The sequence below is a fragment of the Eucyclogobius newberryi genome, unplaced genomic scaffold (assembly GCF_026437365.1).
Source record: "Eucyclogobius newberryi isolate DKJ021-1_F unplaced genomic scaffold, fEucNew1.0.hap1 SCAF_18, whole genome shotgun sequence".
NCBI lineage: Eukaryota > Metazoa > Chordata > Actinopteri > Gobiiformes > Gobiidae > Eucyclogobius > Eucyclogobius newberryi.
Window position 1 is genome coordinate 34,620,260 of NW_027315812.1, and position 20,644 is coordinate 34,640,903.

General features: G+C 44.9%; 1 protein-coding gene across 1 annotated transcript in view; it reads right to left on the reverse strand.

Moving 5' to 3' along the window:
• Positions 1-20,644, reverse strand: part of LOC140364855 (kinesin-1 heavy chain-like) — a 137,378-nt gene that overhangs the window by 88,396 nt on the left and 28,338 nt on the right. The window contains exons 7-8 of the mRNA XM_072451239.1: positions 20,060-20,147; positions 19,698-19,822 (exon numbers count right to left, since the gene is read on the reverse strand). Of these exons, the coding sequence (XP_072307340.1) occupies positions 19,698-19,822; positions 20,060-20,147 (213 nt within the window). The remainder of the gene's footprint in view (positions 1-19,697; positions 19,823-20,059; positions 20,148-20,644) is intronic.

Consider the following 20,644-nt stretch of genomic DNA (forward strand, 5'->3'; position numbering starts at 1 on the left):
CCGGGAGCAACAGTCTTCATGGAGAGAAGCCCCAAAACCACATCCATGTCTATACTATATGTCTATGTGTTGTTCATGTTTATCGTATGTCAATAAACACTGCTTGGGTTGCTAGTGAAGAATGTCTAATTTGTCTACATCAAAGTACATTTTTTCACTTAATTTAAATGTTCAAGGGGGCGCTGTAGATTCTTTGGAAAATATAGCTATACATATTGTATGTCATTGTGTGCAGCTCATCACAAAATGTATATTAATGATGAAAATAGGACATCTCATGCCAGAGAAAAGCAGGGTTTAACACTTTAAAAAAAATAACTTTTTGTTAACAACATTTTGAATTTGATCAAAAATCAAAAGAATGACCTCTAATTGCACATGGGTGTAGTTCATTTTGACACATTTTCAAGCCTTCTAGTATGAGGTGTAAAATTTTGAAACAAATTGTGTTCCTTCCAAAATGGCCGACTCCCTGTGGGATTTAGGGCGGGGTAATAATAATATATTTTCACATTCAAAACTCTGTTCAAACGCTTTTCAGTTTGAAATCAACTCCCCTTGCCTCTGTATGATGAATAATTGGATTAGAATTTCGTTCAGGGTCATTCAAATGTGTCACTTGCAAATACATAGTGTTTATTCTTTTTTTTCCCCTTTTAATTGGGTTCATTGCCATTCACATTAAAGGATTCTACTTGTAAAACTTCTGATGCCATTGGGTTGATTGTATTGATCTTATCATTGATAACTTTTGAATATTTCCAATCTCTCTGGTTGAAAACAATAAACGTACACAAGAACCATAGGAACACAATCCCACTGAAAGGGTAACAAATAAAACAAAAGGGTTCCTGCTGGAAACAGGCATCGAACCCAAAACCCGATCAAAAAAAGATTATAAATGGGAGGGAAGTCCAATCCTAATGAAGGGATGGAATATCAGCTGCTGGTCTTGGTTTGCCCAGGCCATGTGCTCTTTACCACATTTCCTCCAGCGTGTTTTCCGTGAAGGGTGCACACTTAAAAGCGTCAGTACTACTTATCTAAAACACACTAAATCTATGGTTACACTCACCTGCGCGCTGCGTCTCCTCACTCTCCTCCCGTGGTGCGTTTTGGGGCAAACCCGGACACATCCGTGTTTGGGTTTGAATGCCTGAGTCTCGCAGGCTTCAGTGGTCATGTGACCAACAAATCATTTACATTTATCTTTGCTTTGGACATATTCCAAGGATGTTTATTTAGATTGATATTTTTCTGTGATAATTATTACATTTTTGTATCTCTTAGACTGAAAAGATTTAGTCGTAGAAATGGTGTAAATATTATTTCATGTCTGTTTTGTAATGTGGGAGGGGCCAACGAGGGTTTAAAGGCGAGCTCTTCAGCTCTGCCTTCAGTCTGATGTGGGTTACAATTAGGGTTGCCAACCGTCCTGAATTGCCCGGGACGTCCCGAATTATGGGTGATTTTGATTTGTCCTTTCCTGGACAGCTCCAGTCCCGTATTCCAATCACAGCCTCGCCGGCCAATAATTGGCTACTGCAAACGGGCTACTGAGCTCTACGCATACATTTATCACGCGCCTCTCGAAGCTCCACTTCCTGGAATGACCGTGAGAGACGTGCGTCTCAGCCAATCAGCTGATCTGAGGTTAGATTGAAGTGAAATACCTGGCCTGTCCTCGCTCTCTGACTGCCACCGCCAGCGATCAAGTATTATTCATATCCAGAGAGGGAAACAGAAGATAAAGCTTGTTGAAACCGAGGCGCAAACACATAACCTCATAGATTAGGGGCAGTATTTCTCAAACTAATAATGATTTGTTACTGTCATTTACTGCAGGGTCAGAGGAGGTCCATGAAACAGACAGAGACACAGACATCTGAGGACAACAACAGAGACACAGTCAAGAAGACAATACAGTGTAAGAAACAACAGAAACAGGTCAGGAGAACAACACCAACACAATTTATGTTGGAGAGAAAAACTGAAGACAGATGGATAATAACAGAAAGTTCTACACCTGTTAAATGACATGTTTTAAAAGCTTAAAGGTCAGAGTTATAATAACATGTTAATATACAACTTACATAAATGTCTGTCTTTTTCCCCCTTCAGTATGACGTGGCCTCATGTGCTGCTCAGAACTGGGACAAATGAGTTTGACAATGGTTCAGGCCTAAAACTTTTCAGTGTCTGCAGCGTATTGAAAAGGTGGTTATGGTTATGGTTATAGTCTAATGCTAACATGACATTTGAGAGAAACTTGTAATAATTGTCTTCACTATTCCCATGAACAATACATCCAAGCAAGTCCAGTAGTGGTTTGCCAAAATTACACTGAAATTAGTAGGTTTATGATATGGCTAATGAAACCTTGCAATTTCCATTATTGTTGGTCAGCTGTTGACGCGTGCTCACCTGGAAGAAAGTGTCCCTCATTTGGGGTTGAGCTAACCCTAGTTACAGTGGAGGTAACATGTGCGGTTTGAAAAGAGTCTTAAAGGAGAAGTCTAGGCTAAACCTATATATGTGGTAGTTTTCTTTGTCAGAGCACCTTATTGCACTTGGTTTTCACTGTTGGAGATCATGATTAAATCACCCAAAAAACAAAATGGCCGACTCAGCAGCAGATACTACTGCAGCAGATACTACTGCAGCAGATACTACTGCAGCAGATACTACTGCAGCAGATACTACTGCAGCAGATACTACTGCAGCAGATACTACTGCAGCAGATACTACTGCAGCAGATACTACTGCAGCAGATACTACTGCAGCAGATACTGCGTTGTGATATACACCTTAGCAAGCCGAGCGCCGTAGCCAGCTCTTTGATTTGGACAAATGTATTTCGGATTAAGGTCTCCGATCAGCGCGAGGTAGGAGTCAAGCTCAGCTCTGAGCTCCAGAAAGAAAAACTGAACAAATAATGTCCCTATGTGCACTAGGAGCTACCCAGAAATTTCCCGAGTGTAAGATCTTTGAAGAAGCGGGGATCCGCGGACTTTAACGCTGCCGTGGAGTCTGCTTAGGACGCCCCGTGCCTGGCCATCTCGGGGGAGGAAGAGGGATGAGAGTCTGATATGGTCGCGTTGCAGGAACGTGGCACGGAGATGCGCAGAAAGGTTAGCGTGAATTGCCTACCAAGAGAAACCCGAAGAGGGCGGTTTCGAGAGAGAGGGACCATGCCGGGGAAAGCAGCTGTCGGTGGGGCCGCTGAACAGACTGGACCAGTACTGCCACTCCCATTACGTGCATGCGTAAGTGCATAGGGCATTGAGCGCTCCAAAGGGTGCCGCCAGCTTGATCAAGCAGTTTGAATGAATGACATGAACTATTTGTGCAGCAGCTTGCACTGATCCTTTTGCAATTAAAACAGTGAGCATATTTACTAAAATGACCATACTTTACGGGCTATACAGCGCTCCTGAATAAAAGCCGCCCACAAAATTTAAGAAAATAGGATTTGTACATAGCAGGCCGCACCAGTCAATAAGTCACAGGTGCCCCTGTTGAAACTTGAGCTATTTACACGTAAATATATAGTACACGATAGCGTCATGCTAGTTGTCTTTTGAACCGGGGGGGTCGTGGCACGTCCGCGGTCCACTGCTGCACCGCAGAACTAAATAGACCAATTTCTCCCTGAATATTTTTATTATTTAATTATTAGTAGTATTATCTTGTCTTACGCTAGCTGTTTTTATTTTATTTTATCTTTTATTTTCCCCCTCCATTTCTTATTAAGAAATGAGAGGTTTTGTCTATAGGAGTTTTTGTTTATAAGAGTTCTTCTATTAAGAGAGTTTTTTAAACTTCCTATAAGTTATCTGTCCTTTTCCTCTGTATCTACCTGCGTTGCAACAATGAAATTTCCCCATGTGTGGACAATAAAGGAATATCTTATCTTATCGTATGAGTGTGAGTGCAATAAAACACACAGCGTTTTGAAGCTAAAAATATAGACAACTCAACGTGTCCCCTGGACAGTGCTTCTACTGTCCACTGACATGTTCTTCTGTAGTGAGTCAAATGCTTGCGTTTATTTATTCATTTTTTAAATAACACGCTGAGTATTCAGGAAAACCAAGGAGCAAATTGGTTTTCGGAGGATTGAGCTTGGCCCGATCTGAATTAGAAACCATGAAACAGAGTGAATGGCACGATATGTACAATGCGTCGAGCTGTCCTCAATCTGTTCTGCAGAGGAGCAGGCGTTGAGTGACATGAGTGCGGGGGCGAAGCATGGATATTTAGGGACTGAGAGGGGCCCTCGTAATGAATGAGCAAATGGAATGAGTTTGTTGAAAACTCCATGGTTGAGGACCCCTAGATCTCATTAAAGAGTGTGATTTATGCAATATTCACGAGATAGAAAACATTTAAAATACTTTCAACTGGGGCATCACTGGACATTCTGCTTAGGGCACCCAAATGGCTAGCAGCGGGCCTGGGACCGGCCCCCTGGAGTTGAGGATCGAGAGCGGTGACGCGTGGTAGAGGGCCTGACGTACAGAGGAGCGTGTTCTGGAGCTGCTTCAATTTGGTGAAGAGAACGGCTTCGGCAGCCACAGTGAAGAAAGACGTCCCGACGCTCAGATGCGGAGGAGGAGCGGTGCTGGTGGCCACGGTGGTGGCAGCGTGTAGCAGAAGGAACTGATATCCTGGTTCTTGGCCACGGGGCGCACGGCTGGTGGATGGTAAGCGGTTCGAAGCGAGGGTGAGGAATCCTCGAAATGAAGGAACGCAGCGAGCTGGCTCAGCTGACAGGGGTCCGGGCACGACCCTGGTGGAACCCCCGCAAGGCCGGACGCAGGCGGAGTGTCGGCCTTCGCAGCGGACGTGCGCTCTTCCGAGTCGGAGGACTCATAGAAGGACCCGGAGCCCCCCTCAAAAGGAGCGGGGAGCCTGGAGGGACATCTGATTCAAAATCTGACATGATATGAGTCGCGGTGTATTTACGATCGCAGTACGGTCTGAAGCGGTCGAGCCAGCTGCATGAGGGTTTTAATAGGGCAGGCTGTACGCTGATTGGGAGCAGAAGTGCGCCGTGCCACGGGGAGGAGTAACTTGGGTGCGTTGATTGAGACTGGTGCGCAGGTGTACCCTGGTGTAGCGGTGGATGTAGATTGGGTGGAGTCAGGTCTTTCATGCTGAATTTATGCAGGCTTCATAACCATCAGCAACTTTTAGCTTTTTACCATCTAAAAAACATTGCCAAAATCAAAAATATAGTGTCTAAATCAGATTTAGAGAAACTTGTCCATGTGTTTGTCTCCAGTAGATTAGACTGTAACGGCCGCTCACTGGTCTCTCCAAACGAGCTGTAAAACAGCTGCAGTACATCCAGAACGCTGCTGCTCGGGTCCTGACTAGAATCAGGAAGTACCATCACATTAGTCCTGTTCTCAGGTCTCTGCACTGCCCCCTGTGGCTCAGAGAAGAGACTTTAAAGCAGCTCTGCTTGTGTACAAGTCTCTCCATGCCCTAGCACCAAAGTACATCTTGGACATGTTATGAACCATATGAACCATCTCGGACTCTGAGGACCTCAGGGACCGGCCTCCTGCTGGTGCCTGCAGTTAGGATTAAACGTGGAGAATCTGCATTATGTTTCGCTGTATGACTGAAAGGTTTTGTGATTTCTGTCATGACTTTCTGATTTTAATGATTCTTTCCTGTTGTGTGAAGCACCTGGAATTCCCTTGTTCAGGTCCTCCAAGCCTAGTCCCGATCCCTGGATAAATGACTCTACCCGGGCCCACAGACAGCGCTGTAGAGAGGCGGAGCGGCGGTTGAAAAAGGACAAATTACACAGGACAAACTGACAGCTTTGCTCTCTAACAAAAGGCAATGAAGAAGGCAAAATGCAAATATCTGTCTGATATTATTTGTAGAAACGAATACTGCCCCGGTGTGTTGTTCAATACCATAAATTCTGTTGTGAATCCACACACATCGTTGATTGATGCTTTTGTTTCCACCTTTTTGTCTGTGAGACAACTGAGCAGTTTCAGCATGTGTCCAGTCTTGCCAGCTACTGCTGTACGTACTGCAATGCTCAACCAATTTGAACCAGCTACAAACTGTCATTTAGACACTTTTCCCACAAAGTTGCTTAAGGAAGTGTTCACCACAATAGGTCCCTCCCTCATGGTTTTATTAACACTTGTTTCAGCTCAGGATGTGTCCTTGATCCTCTTAATCCTCCCTTGATCCTCTGGGATTGATCCAAGATGGCGCCTGTGTTCGGCCATGCCCCTGCTCGACTCCTGTTATGCTGCTTATTTGTGACGATCGTTACATCGTATGCAGTTTTATCAGCCCAGACATTAGTCTGTTGTGTGTCTGCTGTGCGGGTTTATGACCGTGGCACACTTTTCCGCATCAAAGCGACGATGGAGTCACTTTTCGACACATGGGACAGGTACAAACAAGCCTTTCCGCCACCCCTTGTTTGTCCACCCAACTCAACTGACGTTTTGCTGCTGTCCCGAGGCCCGGGGAAGAGGAGGAAGCAGAGGAGACGAGGCACAAGGTCTGGTGTGCAAGTCAAGCGCAGACGAGCCTGGGCTTTGGGAGACGTGCTCGGTGCTTGCGCCTGGTCCCGCTCCTCGATGTTTGCGGCTGTTCGCCGTCGCCGTCTTCGCCGCCTGCCCGTGTCATCGCGGCTGCTTTCCCGGAGCCTGCCCGTGTCATCGCGGCTGCTTTCCCGCTGCCTGCACGGGCCATCGCGGCTGCTTTCCCGGAGCCTGCCCGGGTCATCGCGGCTGCTTTCCCGCTGCCTGCACGGGCCATCGCGGCTGCTTTCCCGCTGCCTGCACGGGCCATCGGGGCCGCACCGGTCCTGGAGCCTGCGCGGGATGTGGCGGCTGTTTTCCTGGAGCCCGCGCGCCGCTGGAATTATGAGCGCTGGGGTCCACCGCCACCGTCCGCTTCCTTGTCTTCGTCGGCTTACCGGCGAAACAGATGGGAATCACGTGACCGTAAGGCGTGCCTTCGACAGGTCCCGCTGCGCTCAGCTGAACCGATGGACGTGACGTCATCCACGGTCCGGCTCGGCTTGTTGATGCACGTTCAATTGCCAACAAAGCCTTTTCCTTGAATGAACTTTTTACAAGACAAAACCTTGATTTCATGTGTCTTACGGAGACATGGCAGAGAGAGGGTGAGTTTATTCATCTAAATGAACTCTGCCCACCTGGCTGCTCCGTTTCTGCGATGCCTCGCCCTGGTCGACATGGAGGAGGTCTGGCAGTCGTGTCCCAGGACCTTCCTTTGAATCACAGATGATTAAGGTTGGTTCTTCAAGTCCTTTTTACTGTGTTTTAGTCCCCGCCCCCTGGTCCTGCTGCTGTCTTTTTAAAGGACTTTAGTGACTATTTATCTTCTATTATAAAGCTGGAAAATGTTTTAATTCTTGGGGATTTTAACATTTGGGTCGATGGCTCATCATGCCCTGCAAAGGATCTTTTAACCTTGACCGAAACATTTAACTTTGAGCAGCATGTTTCAGGTCCCACTCACCAAAAGGGACACACTTTAGACCTGGTGTTTTCACTTTAGACCTGGTGTTTTCACTTTAGACCTGGTGTTTTCACTTGGCCTGAGTGTTGTAACCTCTGTACCTCTGTGTGGAGGATGTCCATGTGAGTGATCATAGCTGTGTTTTATTTGAATTGAACTTTTCTCCTGAGCCGGTGCCCTCAAACATCAGGTCTCAGAGGCGCATTATCACTGCAAATACAGCCGTCCAATTTTCTGCTATGTTTGATCCTCATTTGTTTATGAATTGTCTTGATGTTTCCGGTGACGTCATTTCCGGTGAGTGTGTCGCGTTTTCAGAGCTGTTCGTTCTTAGAGCCTTTTACCGATTAATCCACGAATTATACACACTATTTACGCATCATATACACGAAAGTGAACGTTTGATTTCTCCGCAAACAATCCGGAGCCTCAAGCCGCTCGCTTTTCAGTATTTCGTGGATTAAAAAGCCCTCCTCACTCTCTAGCTCCAGCATGAACTAGCCTAGCGTAGCCTAGCCGCTAGCGTCATGGCTGGATCTACCTTTACCTGTTTGAGCTGTCATATGTCGAGTCAGAACCCTGGCTCCTTCTCTGATGATAGGTGCGTGAAGTGCAGTGTAGTGGTAGTTTTGGAGGCCAGGGTTACGGAGTTAGAAGCGCGGATCCGCTGTTTAGAGGAGCTTAAGTCCAGTTATAGTTCGGTTTTAGCGCGAGGGCTACCGGACCGCGCTGCAGGGCGTAGCATTAGCATTAGCAGTAGCAGTAAGGCCGAGCTCAACCCCTCAGCGTCTCCCATGCAGCCGGGACTAGAACAGAATAGGGACCAATTTGTGACAGTTCGGAGGGGACAAGGCGCTAAACGCCGAACCTCAGAGCGCCGTGAGCTTCACGTCTATAATAGGTTTTCTCCCCTCAGCGAACACACGCCCGCTGAACACACGAGAGAAACTCTTGTAATCAGGAGTTCTATTGTTAGAGACGTGAAGCTGCCAGCTGCTAGCGTTAGGTGTTACCCGGGGGCCAGAATGGGTGACATCGAAGGAAACCTTAGGATCTTAAAGTGGAGTAGGACCCGTTTCCGGCGAGTCGTGGTTCACGCAGGCGGTAACGACGCCCGTCGGAGACAATCAGAGGTGCTCAAAGTTCAAGTAGCCGCGGTGTGTGACCTAGCGAAGTCGATGTCGGACACTGTAATATTTTCTGGTCCCCTGCCCAATCGGATCAATGCTGAATTGTACAGCCGTCTCTCAGCATTCAACAACTGGTTATCCAGATGGTGCCCTCAAAACAACGTTGTCTTTATTGATAACTGGAGTGCGTTTTGGGGAAAGCCCGGGCTCATACGCAGGGATGGCATCCATCCGACTTCGGAGGGTACATCCCTATTAGTTCGGAATTTGACCGATAGTCTTAGTCGTGTTAAGTGACCATCTAGGGATGAGCCCCAGGTGCAGAGCAGCAGTGTAAGACGCTCCTCTGTCGCTGAACTCTCGCCCGTTCTGTTACATGTGAAGTGTTCAGATTCAAGACAGATAGAGACTGTGTGTGTCCCTCGTGTCCCTCGTGTCCCTCGTACAAATAATGCCAAAAAGTCACATCTCAGAAAAAATATTTCAGGCGTCAGACCAAATAACTTAAGGAAAATAACAATCACAAATGACACAAATACACAAATGAATAAACACGTAAAATGTGGACTGCTAAACATTAGAGCAATTTCCTCCAAATCGCTCTTAGTTAATGAATTAATTAGTGACTATAACATAGATCTTCTAGCTCTAACTGAAACGTGGCTTCAACAAGACGACTACGTCAGACTAAATGAGTCCACCCCACCCACCCATGTTAACCCCACCCACCCATGTAAACCCCACCCACCCATGTTAACCCCACCCACCTATGTTAACCCCACCCACCCATGTTAACCCCACCCACCCATGTTAACTTTCAGACCGCCAGGAGCACAGGCCGAGGTGGTGGTGTGGCAGTGATCTCACACTCAAGCGACTCATGAGCCCTAAAACTAACAATGCATTTCACTCATTTGAAAGCCTTATGCTGTCAATCACATGTCCAAATATGAAAAACCAAAAAGGAGTTTTGTTCATAGTTTTCTACCGACCTCCTGGTCCTATTCAGAGTTTTTAACAGAGTTTTCTGACTTTATATCAAACTTAGTGTTAGCCTGGGATAAAATAGTTATAGTTGGAGACTTTAATATCCACGTGAACATGAGTGATGACGCTCTCAGTAATGTCTTCAGCGCCTTGTTAGACAGCATTGGTTTCACTCAGAATGTAAATAAAGCGACTCACACTCACAAGAACACTCTGGATCTTGTCCTAACGTATGGAACAGAGATTAGTGACCTCATTGTCCTCCCTCAAAACCCTATATTGTCAGATTATTTCCTAATTACCTTTCAGTTTATTCTTAAAGATCATCCAGTCCCACAAAATAAAGTTATAATGAAAAGGACAATATCTGAAAAATCTATCTCAAAATTCAAAGAAATAATAGAGCCAATATTCAGTGACATGTCATGTGATCACGTCATGTGATCATGTCATGTGATCACGTCATATGATCATGTCATGTGATCACGTCATGTGATCATGTCATGTGATCCTGCTGAGAACAGTTTTAGTCCCAGTTTAAGTGATCAATGTGTCGACTTGACCATGAATTCTCTGAAGTCTGCTCTTGACGTTGTCGCGCCGTTAAAACAGAAGGTCATTAGGCCAAAGCGCGCCTCCCCATGGTACAACCAAGAACTGCGTTCACATAAACAAAGAGTTAGAAAGTTAGAGGGATTATTTCGTCGCTCTCACACCGAAGAATCCCTAAAAGCATGGAAAAGTTGCCTGCTGTCCTATAAGCAGGCTCTGCGTAAGGCCCAAACCAGATATTATTCAAATCTAATAGAAGTCAACAAAAGTAACACTAAATTCCTTTTCAGCGCTGTAGCTAGGCTAACAAACTGTCACAGTGCAGTAGAGCCCTCAATCCCAGCTACACTTAGCTCTGATGATTTCCTCCTATTTTTTAACAATAAAATAAAAACAATCAGAGATAAATTAGATGAAATTACCCCCGCTATTAGCCCTGAACTAGCCCAAGCTGTAAATCTAACGTCCCATATAAATCCAGCTGTAAACCTAGAAAGGTTCACAGCTGTTGATCAAGCAGAGATAACTTCAGCCATTATGTCCTCTAAAAGCTCCACTTGTGTCCTAGACCCCATTCCAAGCTCCTCAAAGACATTCTCCCCCTAATTATAGACTCTATTCTTAATATAATAAATACTTCACTCCAAAGTGGCTATGTTCCACAGTCCTTCAAACATGCAGTCATTAAACCTCTTCTGAAAAAGCCTAATCTAGATCCCGACCTATTGGTAAACTACAGACCTATTTCAAATCTTCCCTTCGTCTCTAAAATCCTTGAAAAAGTTGTAGTAAAACAGCTTTGTCGCCACCTGCAGGACAATGACTTATTTGAAGTTTTCCAGTCAGGGTTCAGAGCCCACCACAGCACTGAAACTGCACTAGTTAAAGTCACAAATGATTTGTTATCAGCCGCTGACGATGGACTGGTCTCAATCCTGGTTCTGTTGGACCTCAGCGCAGCGTTTGACACCATCGACCACAACATTCTACTGCAGAGGTTAGAATGTGATGTAGGTGTTGGAGGAACAGCCCTCAGCTGGTTTAAATCCTATCTATCTGATAGGTTCCAATTTGTTAATGTAAACCAGAGCTCCTCACCAAGCTCTAAAGTAATTCACGGTGTGCCACAGGGTTCGGTGCTCGGTCCAATTCTGTTTACTCTTTATATGCTGCCATTAGGCAACATTATCAGAAAGCATGACATTAACTTCCACTGCTATGCAGATGACACTCAGCTGTATTTATCAATGAAACCTGATCAGAGCGATCAAGTAGACAGACTTAGTACTTGTGTGAAGGAGATAAAAACCTGGATGACACTTAACTACCTGCTTCTTAACCCTGAAAAAACCGAGGTCATTGTGCTTGGCCCTAAGCATCTACGAGACGCTCTATCTGAGCAGATAGTCACACTGGACAATGTCAGTGTAGCCTCCAGTTCTACTGTAAGAAACCTTGGAGTCTTATTTGACCAGGAGCTCTCATTTAAAGCTCATATAAATCAAGCTTGTAAAACAGCCTATTTCCATTTGCGCAACAAGAGCCAAAATCAGAAGAATCCTGCCTAAAAGTGATGCCGAAAAACTTATCCATGCATTTGTAACGACTAGATTAGACTACTGTAACTCCCTGCTTGCAGCGTGTCCTAAAAGCTCCATAAAAAGCTTTCAACTGGTTCAAAATGCAGCAGCAAGATTACTAACAGGAACAAAAAGAAGAGAGCACATTACGCCGGTGCTGAAGTCTCTTCACTGGCTCCCCGTCGAGTCTAGAATCAAATTCAAAATTCTACTCTTGACCTACAAAGCCATAAATGACATGGCCCCATCCTACCTCAAAGATGCTATAGAACCATATCATCCAAACAGAGCTCTTCGCTCTCAGAATGCCGGCCTTCTGGTGGTGCCAAGAGTCTCTAAAAGTACTGTAGGAGGTAGAGCGTTTAGCTCCCAAGCTCCTGTGTTATGGAATCAGCTCCCGACCCATGTTAAATATGCTGACACAGTCTCTTCATTTAAGTCCAGGCTTAAAACGTTCCTCTTCGAAATCGCTTATGGTCAGACTAGTTAGGAACAGAAAGATAAACCCACAGCTTCAGCTACGCTGCCCTAGGAGTAACTGTGCTGGGGGAAGTATGACAGCTTGAGCACTATCCTCTTCTTCTTCTGACTACTTATGCTATCAAACAATATTTATTTTTTGATTCCACTTGCAAACTGTTCACCGCCTTCTTTTCTTTCTCTCACTCCTGAGGACCTGTGGACCCAGATGCCCCTCCCCTGGTGAAGTGGTCCCTGCCCTGTGTGGACGGTCCCTCATCTGCCTGAAGAGTGGCTCCAGTTCGCCTCCGACGGTCCCTCGTCTGCCTGAAGAGTGGGTCCAGCTCGACTCAGACGGTCCCTCTTCTGCCTGAAGAGTGGGTCCAGCTCGCCTCCGACGGTCCCTCATCTGCCTGAAGAGTGGGTCCAGCTCGACTCAGACGGTCCCTCTTCTGCCTGAAGAGTGGGCCCAGCTCGCCTCCGACGGTCCCTCTTCTGCCTGAAGAGTGGGTCCAGCTCGACTCAGACGGTCCCTCTTCTGCCTGAAGAGTGGGTCCAGCTCGCCTCAGTCGGTCCCTCATCTGCCTGAAGAGTGGGTCAAGCTCGCCTCAGTCGGTCCCTCATCTGCCTGAAGAGTGGGTCCAGCTCCAGTCTCCTTGTGTCCGTCTGTCTGTCTGTGAGAGTCGGATCTCTCCTTCACTGGAACTCCTCCAGGTTTCTACGCTTTTTTCCCAAAGAGGTTTTTTTTGTAGTTTTTCCTGGCCGAGAAGGAGAGTCTAAGGACAGAGGACCCTGGGACATCGTCCCTCGCCACCACAGACATTGTCTGACTCCATCGCCACCACAGACATTGTTGATTCATTTCTCCCTGTGGCCCTCAGAGGCAACTGTTGTTGTGATTTTGGGCCTTACAAAATAAATTGATTTGATTTGATTTGATTTGATTTGATTTGATGTGGACAGTTTAATTAATTCCTTTAACAGCCAATGTTTATCCATTTTAGATCAGGTGGCACCTGTAAAATCCACTCTGTCAACACAGAAAAAAGCTTGTCCTTGGATAAATGAAGATATCCTAAACCTAAAGAGACTATGTCGGAAAACTGAGCGTCTGTGGAAAACCTCCAGTCTTGAGGTCGGAGGTCACACCTCAGAGAGCTTGTGTCATCTTACAATGAAATGATGGAAAGTTCCAGAGCTGATTACTTCCGTCAGCTAATAACATCCAACAAGAAAAACCCCAAAGTGTTTGACACTATAAATTCTATTGTTTGTCCTTCAGCTGCAGTGACTCCTGTTTCCTGCAAAGCCGACAGCAATGAATTCCTCAGGTTCTTCATCGATAAGATCAAGATGATCAAAGACCAAATCCCACTCCCATTGTCTGATAAACCTGTTTCTGTGGAGCCTGTTTCCCAAAACTGGTCTTCTTTTAAACCTGTCACTCTAGAAGACATCTCAGCTCTGGTGACCAAGAGTAAACCCTCCTCTTGTACATCAGATGCCCTTCCCTGCAGGCTCTTCTCAAAGTGTTTGATGTTATTGGCCCCTGGGTTACCAAAATGGTAAATCTCTCTCTTTCTACTGGTGTGTTTCCTGGTCCATTTAAACATGCCATAGTTGAGCCTTTACTGAAAAAAACAAACTTGGACCCGACAGACCCCAAAAGTTTCAGACCCATATCAAAGCTCCCGTTCATGTCCCAGATCCTAGAGAAGGTGGTCTCTGAACAATTGTCCGATTTCCTTGATCAGTCAAACATTCACGACTCTTTTCAATCTGGTTTCCTCAAACATCATTCTACGGAAACCGCATTGCTCAAAGTGTCCAGTGACATTATGATGTCTCCTGATTCTGGGAAATGCACGGTTTTAGTTCTGTTGGATCTGTCTGCACGGTTGACCTTTGACACCGTCGACCATCATATCCTGTTGAACAGACTGAGGGACCTGATTGGACCATCAGGGTCAGTTCTTCATTGGTTTTCCTCATATTTATCTGGTCGGAGCTTTAGTGTTGCTGCAAACCAAATAATGTCCGACTCAGCTGATCTGTTGTGTGGAGTTCCTCAGGGCTCCGTCTTGGGTCCCGTCCTATTTCTGCTTTATATAATTCCCCTGGGAATGATCATTAAAGAGTTTAGTGATGTGTCCTATCACCTGTTCATGACGATATTCAGCTCTATTGCTCTTTTAAACCTTCTGAGATCCAGAAGCTGAACTCATTGGTCAGTTGTTTAGTGCAAATTAAACAATGGCTGAGTCAAAACTCTGCAGCTAAATGCTGACAAAACAGAAACTCTGATTATTGCCCCTGATGATGCCATTCCAGGGATAAACCAGTACTTGGGTGTTTTAGGTCAGACTGCTAAACCAAGTCTTAGAAACTTGGGTGTTGTCTTTGACAAAAACATGTCTTTAGAGCACCACTCCAAGCTGTTGATGAGGAACTGTTTCTTTCAGTTGAGGAAAATCTCTAAGCTCAGGAAAATGGTGTCTCAAAATGACCTGGAACTTATAATTCATGCATTTGTGTCTTCACGTTTAGACTACTGTAATAGCTTGTTTTCCTGTCTTAACAAGAAGGAACTCTCTTGTCTGCAGCTGCTCCAGAACTCTGCAGCGAGGATCTTGACTCGCACAAATAGAAGGGCCCACATTTCACCCATTCTTAAAGCCCTTCACTGGCTGCCGGTCTCCTACCGGATACAGTTTAAAATTCTTGTTTTAACTTTTAGAGCTTTAAATGGTCAGGTCCCATCGTACATCAGCGATCTGATTAACCCATACGCTCCCTCTCGCTCACTAAGGTCCTTGGATCAGAAACTGTTGTTGGTTCCTCGCACTCGTTTTGGGACCAGAGGAGACCGATCCTTCCAGGCTGTTGCCCCCAGACTCTGGAACGATCTTCCGTTCTCCTTACGGTCACTGGACTCAGTTACTGCTTTTAAGGGTCAGCTTAAAACCTTTTTATTTAGTCAAGCCTTTTAAATGCACTTGTTTTACGGACTGATTCTACTGTATATTGTTGTATATGTATTGTTCACTGTAAGTTTTTTGTGTTTTTATTGTTTTATTCTGTGTTTTGTGAAGCACTTTGTGACCTCTGTCTGTGAAAGGTGCTATATAAATACAATTTACTTACTTACTTAAACATGCTGCGGTGAGACCCCTTCTGAAGAAACCATAACTGGATTCTAACGTTATGTCAAATTTTAGACCTGTCTCTAACTTATTTCTAAAATTCTTGCAAAAGTGTTTTTATGCAACTGCAACTGTTTTTAGAAAACATCTTTACTCTTGAAAAATTCCAGTCTGGGTTCAGATCACGACACAGCACAGAATATGCATTGCTCAAAGTGCACAATGATATTGCCCGGTCTGTGGATGCCAAGCGCCCGTTGTCTTAGTTCTGTTAGATTTGACCGTGGCTTGATACAGTCGACCATTCAATTCTGTCGTCTCGCCTTAAACATTCTGTTCTCTCTATGGCACTCGCATGGTTTAAGTCTTATTTGACCAACAGAAGCTTTTCTGTCATGATTGGGGACCGGTCCGCCTCTGCTGCCTCGCTGCTCTGTGGAGTGCCCCAGGGCTCTGTTTTGGGCCCCATGTTGTTTTCTCTGTATATGTTGCCACTGGGGTCAATTATAGACGAGACGGAGTACATTTTATTTGGTGATTCTGTGTTGTCTGATTTTGATAACTTGTCATCTGTGATAAAACCGACCGTAAAGAATCTCTGGGTTTTTATCAATTATGTCTTTTAGTTAAAGTAAAGCCTTGAAAGGACTATTCATGCTTTCATCAGCTCAAGAATAGACAATGCACTTTATGTCAACGTTTCCCAGTCAACCTTAGCCGCCTTCACCTAAGGTCATGAGCTTTGGGTAATGACCCAAAGGACAAGATCATGGATACAAGCGGTTAAAATGAGTTTCCTCCACAAGGCGGCTGGGCGCACCCTTAGAGATAGGGTGAGAAACTCAGTCACACGGCAGGGGCTCAGAGTAGAGCCGCTTCTCCTCCATCGAGAGGAGCCAGCTGAAGTGACTGGGAAGAGGCCCGGGGAAGACCCAGGAAACACAGGAGGGACTATGTCTCTTGGCTGGCCTGGAAACGCCTCGGGTTCATGGGTGTATAATGTTGCCCCCCACGACCCGGTCCCGGATAAGTGGAAGAAGATGGAAAGACGGATGTTCTAATCTTTTGGACATAATTGAGGTGTGTTTACAATAGTCCACATTCATCCACGTGACGGCCTCCTAACAATTTTTCAAGTTGATAAAACAAATTTGCTCTCTTTATCTTTATGGCGGTTGGTATTCAAGTGTTACATTACCGCCACCTACTGTAGTTGTATGTCTTCAAAGTATGTGTTTTACAACTCTGTTCAAAGACTATTCCGCTTGAGATAAAATGGCCACACCCCTCCTATGTTTCCCCCTGTATGAGTAAAAGTAAAGTCTGTTATAACCAAATGTAGTTCATTTTTCCAAGTTGTTTATATGGGTTTCCCTTGTAGGTATATAATATCTATTATATTTGTTAGTGTCTTTGACTGCTTCATTAGACTAAATATGCCATTAACATTAAGATATTATTCATAATTTTTCGGTTACCATTGTATAAATCATGTTGAAATCATACTTAAATCTGCTTTTGTTACCCGGCTCTCTGGTCGAACACACACACATAGGAACTACAACAACAGAACACAATAGAACAAACAAGCCCACAGACAGATCCAAAGAGAGATCAGAAAGTGGAAGGAAAACCATTTTCCAGTTTGAAATAAAATCTAGTTTGGTTGAAATAAAATCTTCACCTGGGTATTTTTAAACCAAAGTTTTGTCTCCAGTACAGTCCAGTTCCCTTTTATTGAAATAATTAAAATAAAAGGGAGAGAATGTCAGACCAGATCTGATATTGAAATTGGCAAATGCCAACTCCTCTTCTGCTGTAGTAAATCTTTTTATTTTTCCATGCATGTCTCTCTCAAGCGAGCTTTCACTGGATCAAAGGTTTTGGGTTTATTGACCACTTGCACGGAGTAGTCATTGAAGAAAGAGACTTTGGACTTGGTTGATCAGGGTTGGCCCGTAGCGAGACGTTTATATGTAGCTATGACATGCTGTTTATCACTGAAGTTGAACAACTTCAGTATAATAGGTCTTGGACGCTGGTTCGGGGCTGGCTTGGGGGCTAGGGAGCTATGCGCATGGTCAGTTTTTACTTTCCCAGCATCTGTTGGAAGTTTAAGATATTCGGGGATACTTGACCATATCTTTACCTTCAGTGTCCTCTGAAATGCCGACAATCCGCAGATTACACCTGCGTTCTTGGTTCTCTAGGTTGTCCAGTTTCTCGGTCAAAACATGCACCTGGTTTGTAAAGTCTGCCACTTTGTAGAGTAGAGACGGTTTTCCCTCAGGTCCCTCCACTGCTGTGGCTTGGGTGTTCAGCTCGCCAATCTTGGATTTCAAATCATGCATTTTGCAGGAACGCGTCTTGTAAGCTTGTCAGTAATCTCCTGTAAAGCCGCCAAAATCATCGGGTCAATGTCGCTCCTCCACAGATGAATCCGACCCGGAGCTGGAGCCGGAGCAAGCTTGTATTATGGCCCAGGCAGCAACAGAGCTTGAGCCAGAAGCTGGATGTGCCGTAGCTGGGGCAGATGTGACGCATAAACTGGGGCCCATGACTGGTGCCAATGTGGAGCTAGCTAGCTTGGATGTAGTATTGCCTGCCTTGTTAGCTGTGGCATTTTTTTCTTTATTTTCTTAGAAATGTTCCCAAAATAAGGGATCTTCTCGTCTCTCTCTGGACCCCCTCCCCCCCCCTCAAAAGACTAAAAAAAAAAAATATCTGGCTTCACATAAAATTTAACACGTTGATAAAACAATAGTATCTTGATAAACCTGCTCACCTCCAGTGAACATCCCTGAACATCCTTTGGTATTTTTATCAGTAGAAGTTATGAACTCTCAAATAATGTCACCTGTCGTGGCATATTTGTTTACTCAATCCACATGGTCCACGGGCCCGAGGGGCCTTACGACCGTCCCATTCAACCCAAACTGTGAGATGACCACAAGAGGATGAGAGAGTGAGAAACTAATGTTTCTTGTCAAAACCTGTAATTGTCAATTGCCTGAGTTTAGACCTTAGACATGTCAGAGTGACAGAAGCAGGACACGCCCTTTTGCCTCAGTGAGAATCTCACGTCTTCTGTGATTGGCTGAAACCTCATGCGGGTTTATTTTGTTTCCTTCTTCCGGTCAGTGCGTAGCACGTTACTAGAGCCAAATCTCGCGATCATTTACTGTGCCGTGTTTTGCCGCAAAAAAGCTTTTCCAACTTTTCTGCACCAGCCGCGTTGGCGACGGCGACGCCCGCCCCGCTCCCCGCACGGGCCACGGCGCGCCGTGCTCCCCCGCACGGGCCACGGTGCTCTGCGCCCGCACCCGCCGTCTAATGTTGGCCTAATGCTCGTTGCTGATAGAGTTTTTTAGCATTTCAAAACAATGCCTGCCACAACGATGTATTGAAGCTTCAAAGCAACAAAAAGACGAAATGTAGGTCCAACCCCCCCCCAGACGAAAAATATTAAGTCTTTTCAGCTTCAACCCATTTTGAGATGATCCCTAAGTGTCCAGGCCCATTATGTGTCCGTTCCCATGCAGAGATATCGGGTCTCCCCAGATCAGTCCAACGGAAATGACTGCAGTCAGACAGATGTGTCCAAACGAAGCAGTCATCACCTCAGCTTTTAATGACGCCATGTCATGCCACATTTCACGTAACAGGCCAACTGTTTTAAAGTCATCTCCACCATCTGCCCTGCAGCGACCCGGCGCCCCAGCTTTGATTGTTTAGCGCCCAAAGCTTTATCTTTCTTTGAGTTTCCATCACGCCATTTTCGTAAGTCCGAATTTTAAAATGTTTCAGTATCAACATTTGAGTGCCTACAGTCTTTTTAAATAGACATGAATTATTTCATAGTAATATATAGATATAGTCAGTGTTGATAATCAGCGAGAATATTGACTTTGGGGGACTTTCAATTTCATGTTAAGTCAATTTTTAAACGTACATACAATTGACAAATATTAATATTATTGTACACTTTTTTTCAAACCCATAAGAAAATCCCATAAGGATAGAACTAAGGCTGAAGGGGATTCACACACAGGCAATGGAACAGTAGGTGGAGTGGTGCTGGTCCACTGCTCAGGATTATGGTATCTAAGGCTCATTACTGGAGCAGCCAGTGATATCATAATATGTGACAAAAGAGCAAGGTGTCAAACTAAAATTCTGTCATTCAATCAATTAATAGCACCACATTCATTTCATTGGAAAAAGCTCTTAACCCACAGATTGGATCTGCGCCCTGTCAGTGGAGGGCAGTGTGGCAGCAGAGCAGATAGTTTAATCACACCCAATGCCTGTACCTTCTCACTCCCTGCCAGGTCCACCAGGTAGAGCTTTCCGGTCATCTTCTGGTCCGTCTGAGAGTTCTCCTGTTTGATGTTGATGATGAAGATACTGTGACTCCTGGAACTGTCCGCGTTCATGTCTGTAATGTCCATAAGATCACCTCTCACAAATCTACTAAATCTACTACAGCTGTAATGTCCAATCTTCATAGTGAAAAGTCATTAGAGAGTAACTTTAGAATTATGTCACATATTACTAAACTTTGTCAGTGAAGTGTTTATTTGATTTGTAAAAAGGAGACCAAGAGCTCCTCAGCAGCACAGTAGTCAGCAGACCCCATGAGCCCACTGTCTCAAGACCCCAGTGTTGCACTCACTTGTGAAAGCCACGTGGCGGTTGCTCTTGCCTTCATCTATGGCTTCCATGACCTCGTCTGGACTGCAAACGAAGCGCTCGGTAGCGCCCTGAGGGTGAGAGCACAACAAAACTACTGTTAAGCACTGCTCTCTCACTGCCTTTGGAAACATACGTTATACTGTATGTAGGCTAAGTACTATTGTCTGTTTCAGAATGTGTGTGTTTTTTAAATTTAACTATTTTGTTTTAAACATGCTTTATCATGTATAAATCAACATTGAGATTGAGGTGATTTAGGTGTTCTCCCTCTCTATAATAATAATATTACTTACAATATATCACTAGAACAAATAATAATACATCATAAAAACTTACCTAACCCTGTATTGTATGTGTCATGAAATACAACCGCAATCCATATTATTATGCAAATTATGTTTTAAGTGCAGATAAAAGCACAATGAGGAAGGTTTCTGCCAGACAAATACATGGGATTAAGAGAGCAGCTGCTAAAATTCCATTACAAAGCAGCAAACAGGCATTTGGAGCAACTGGTGCCTCTGGAGTCCTGCGAACATCAAGGTGTCGGATCCTCCAGAGGCTT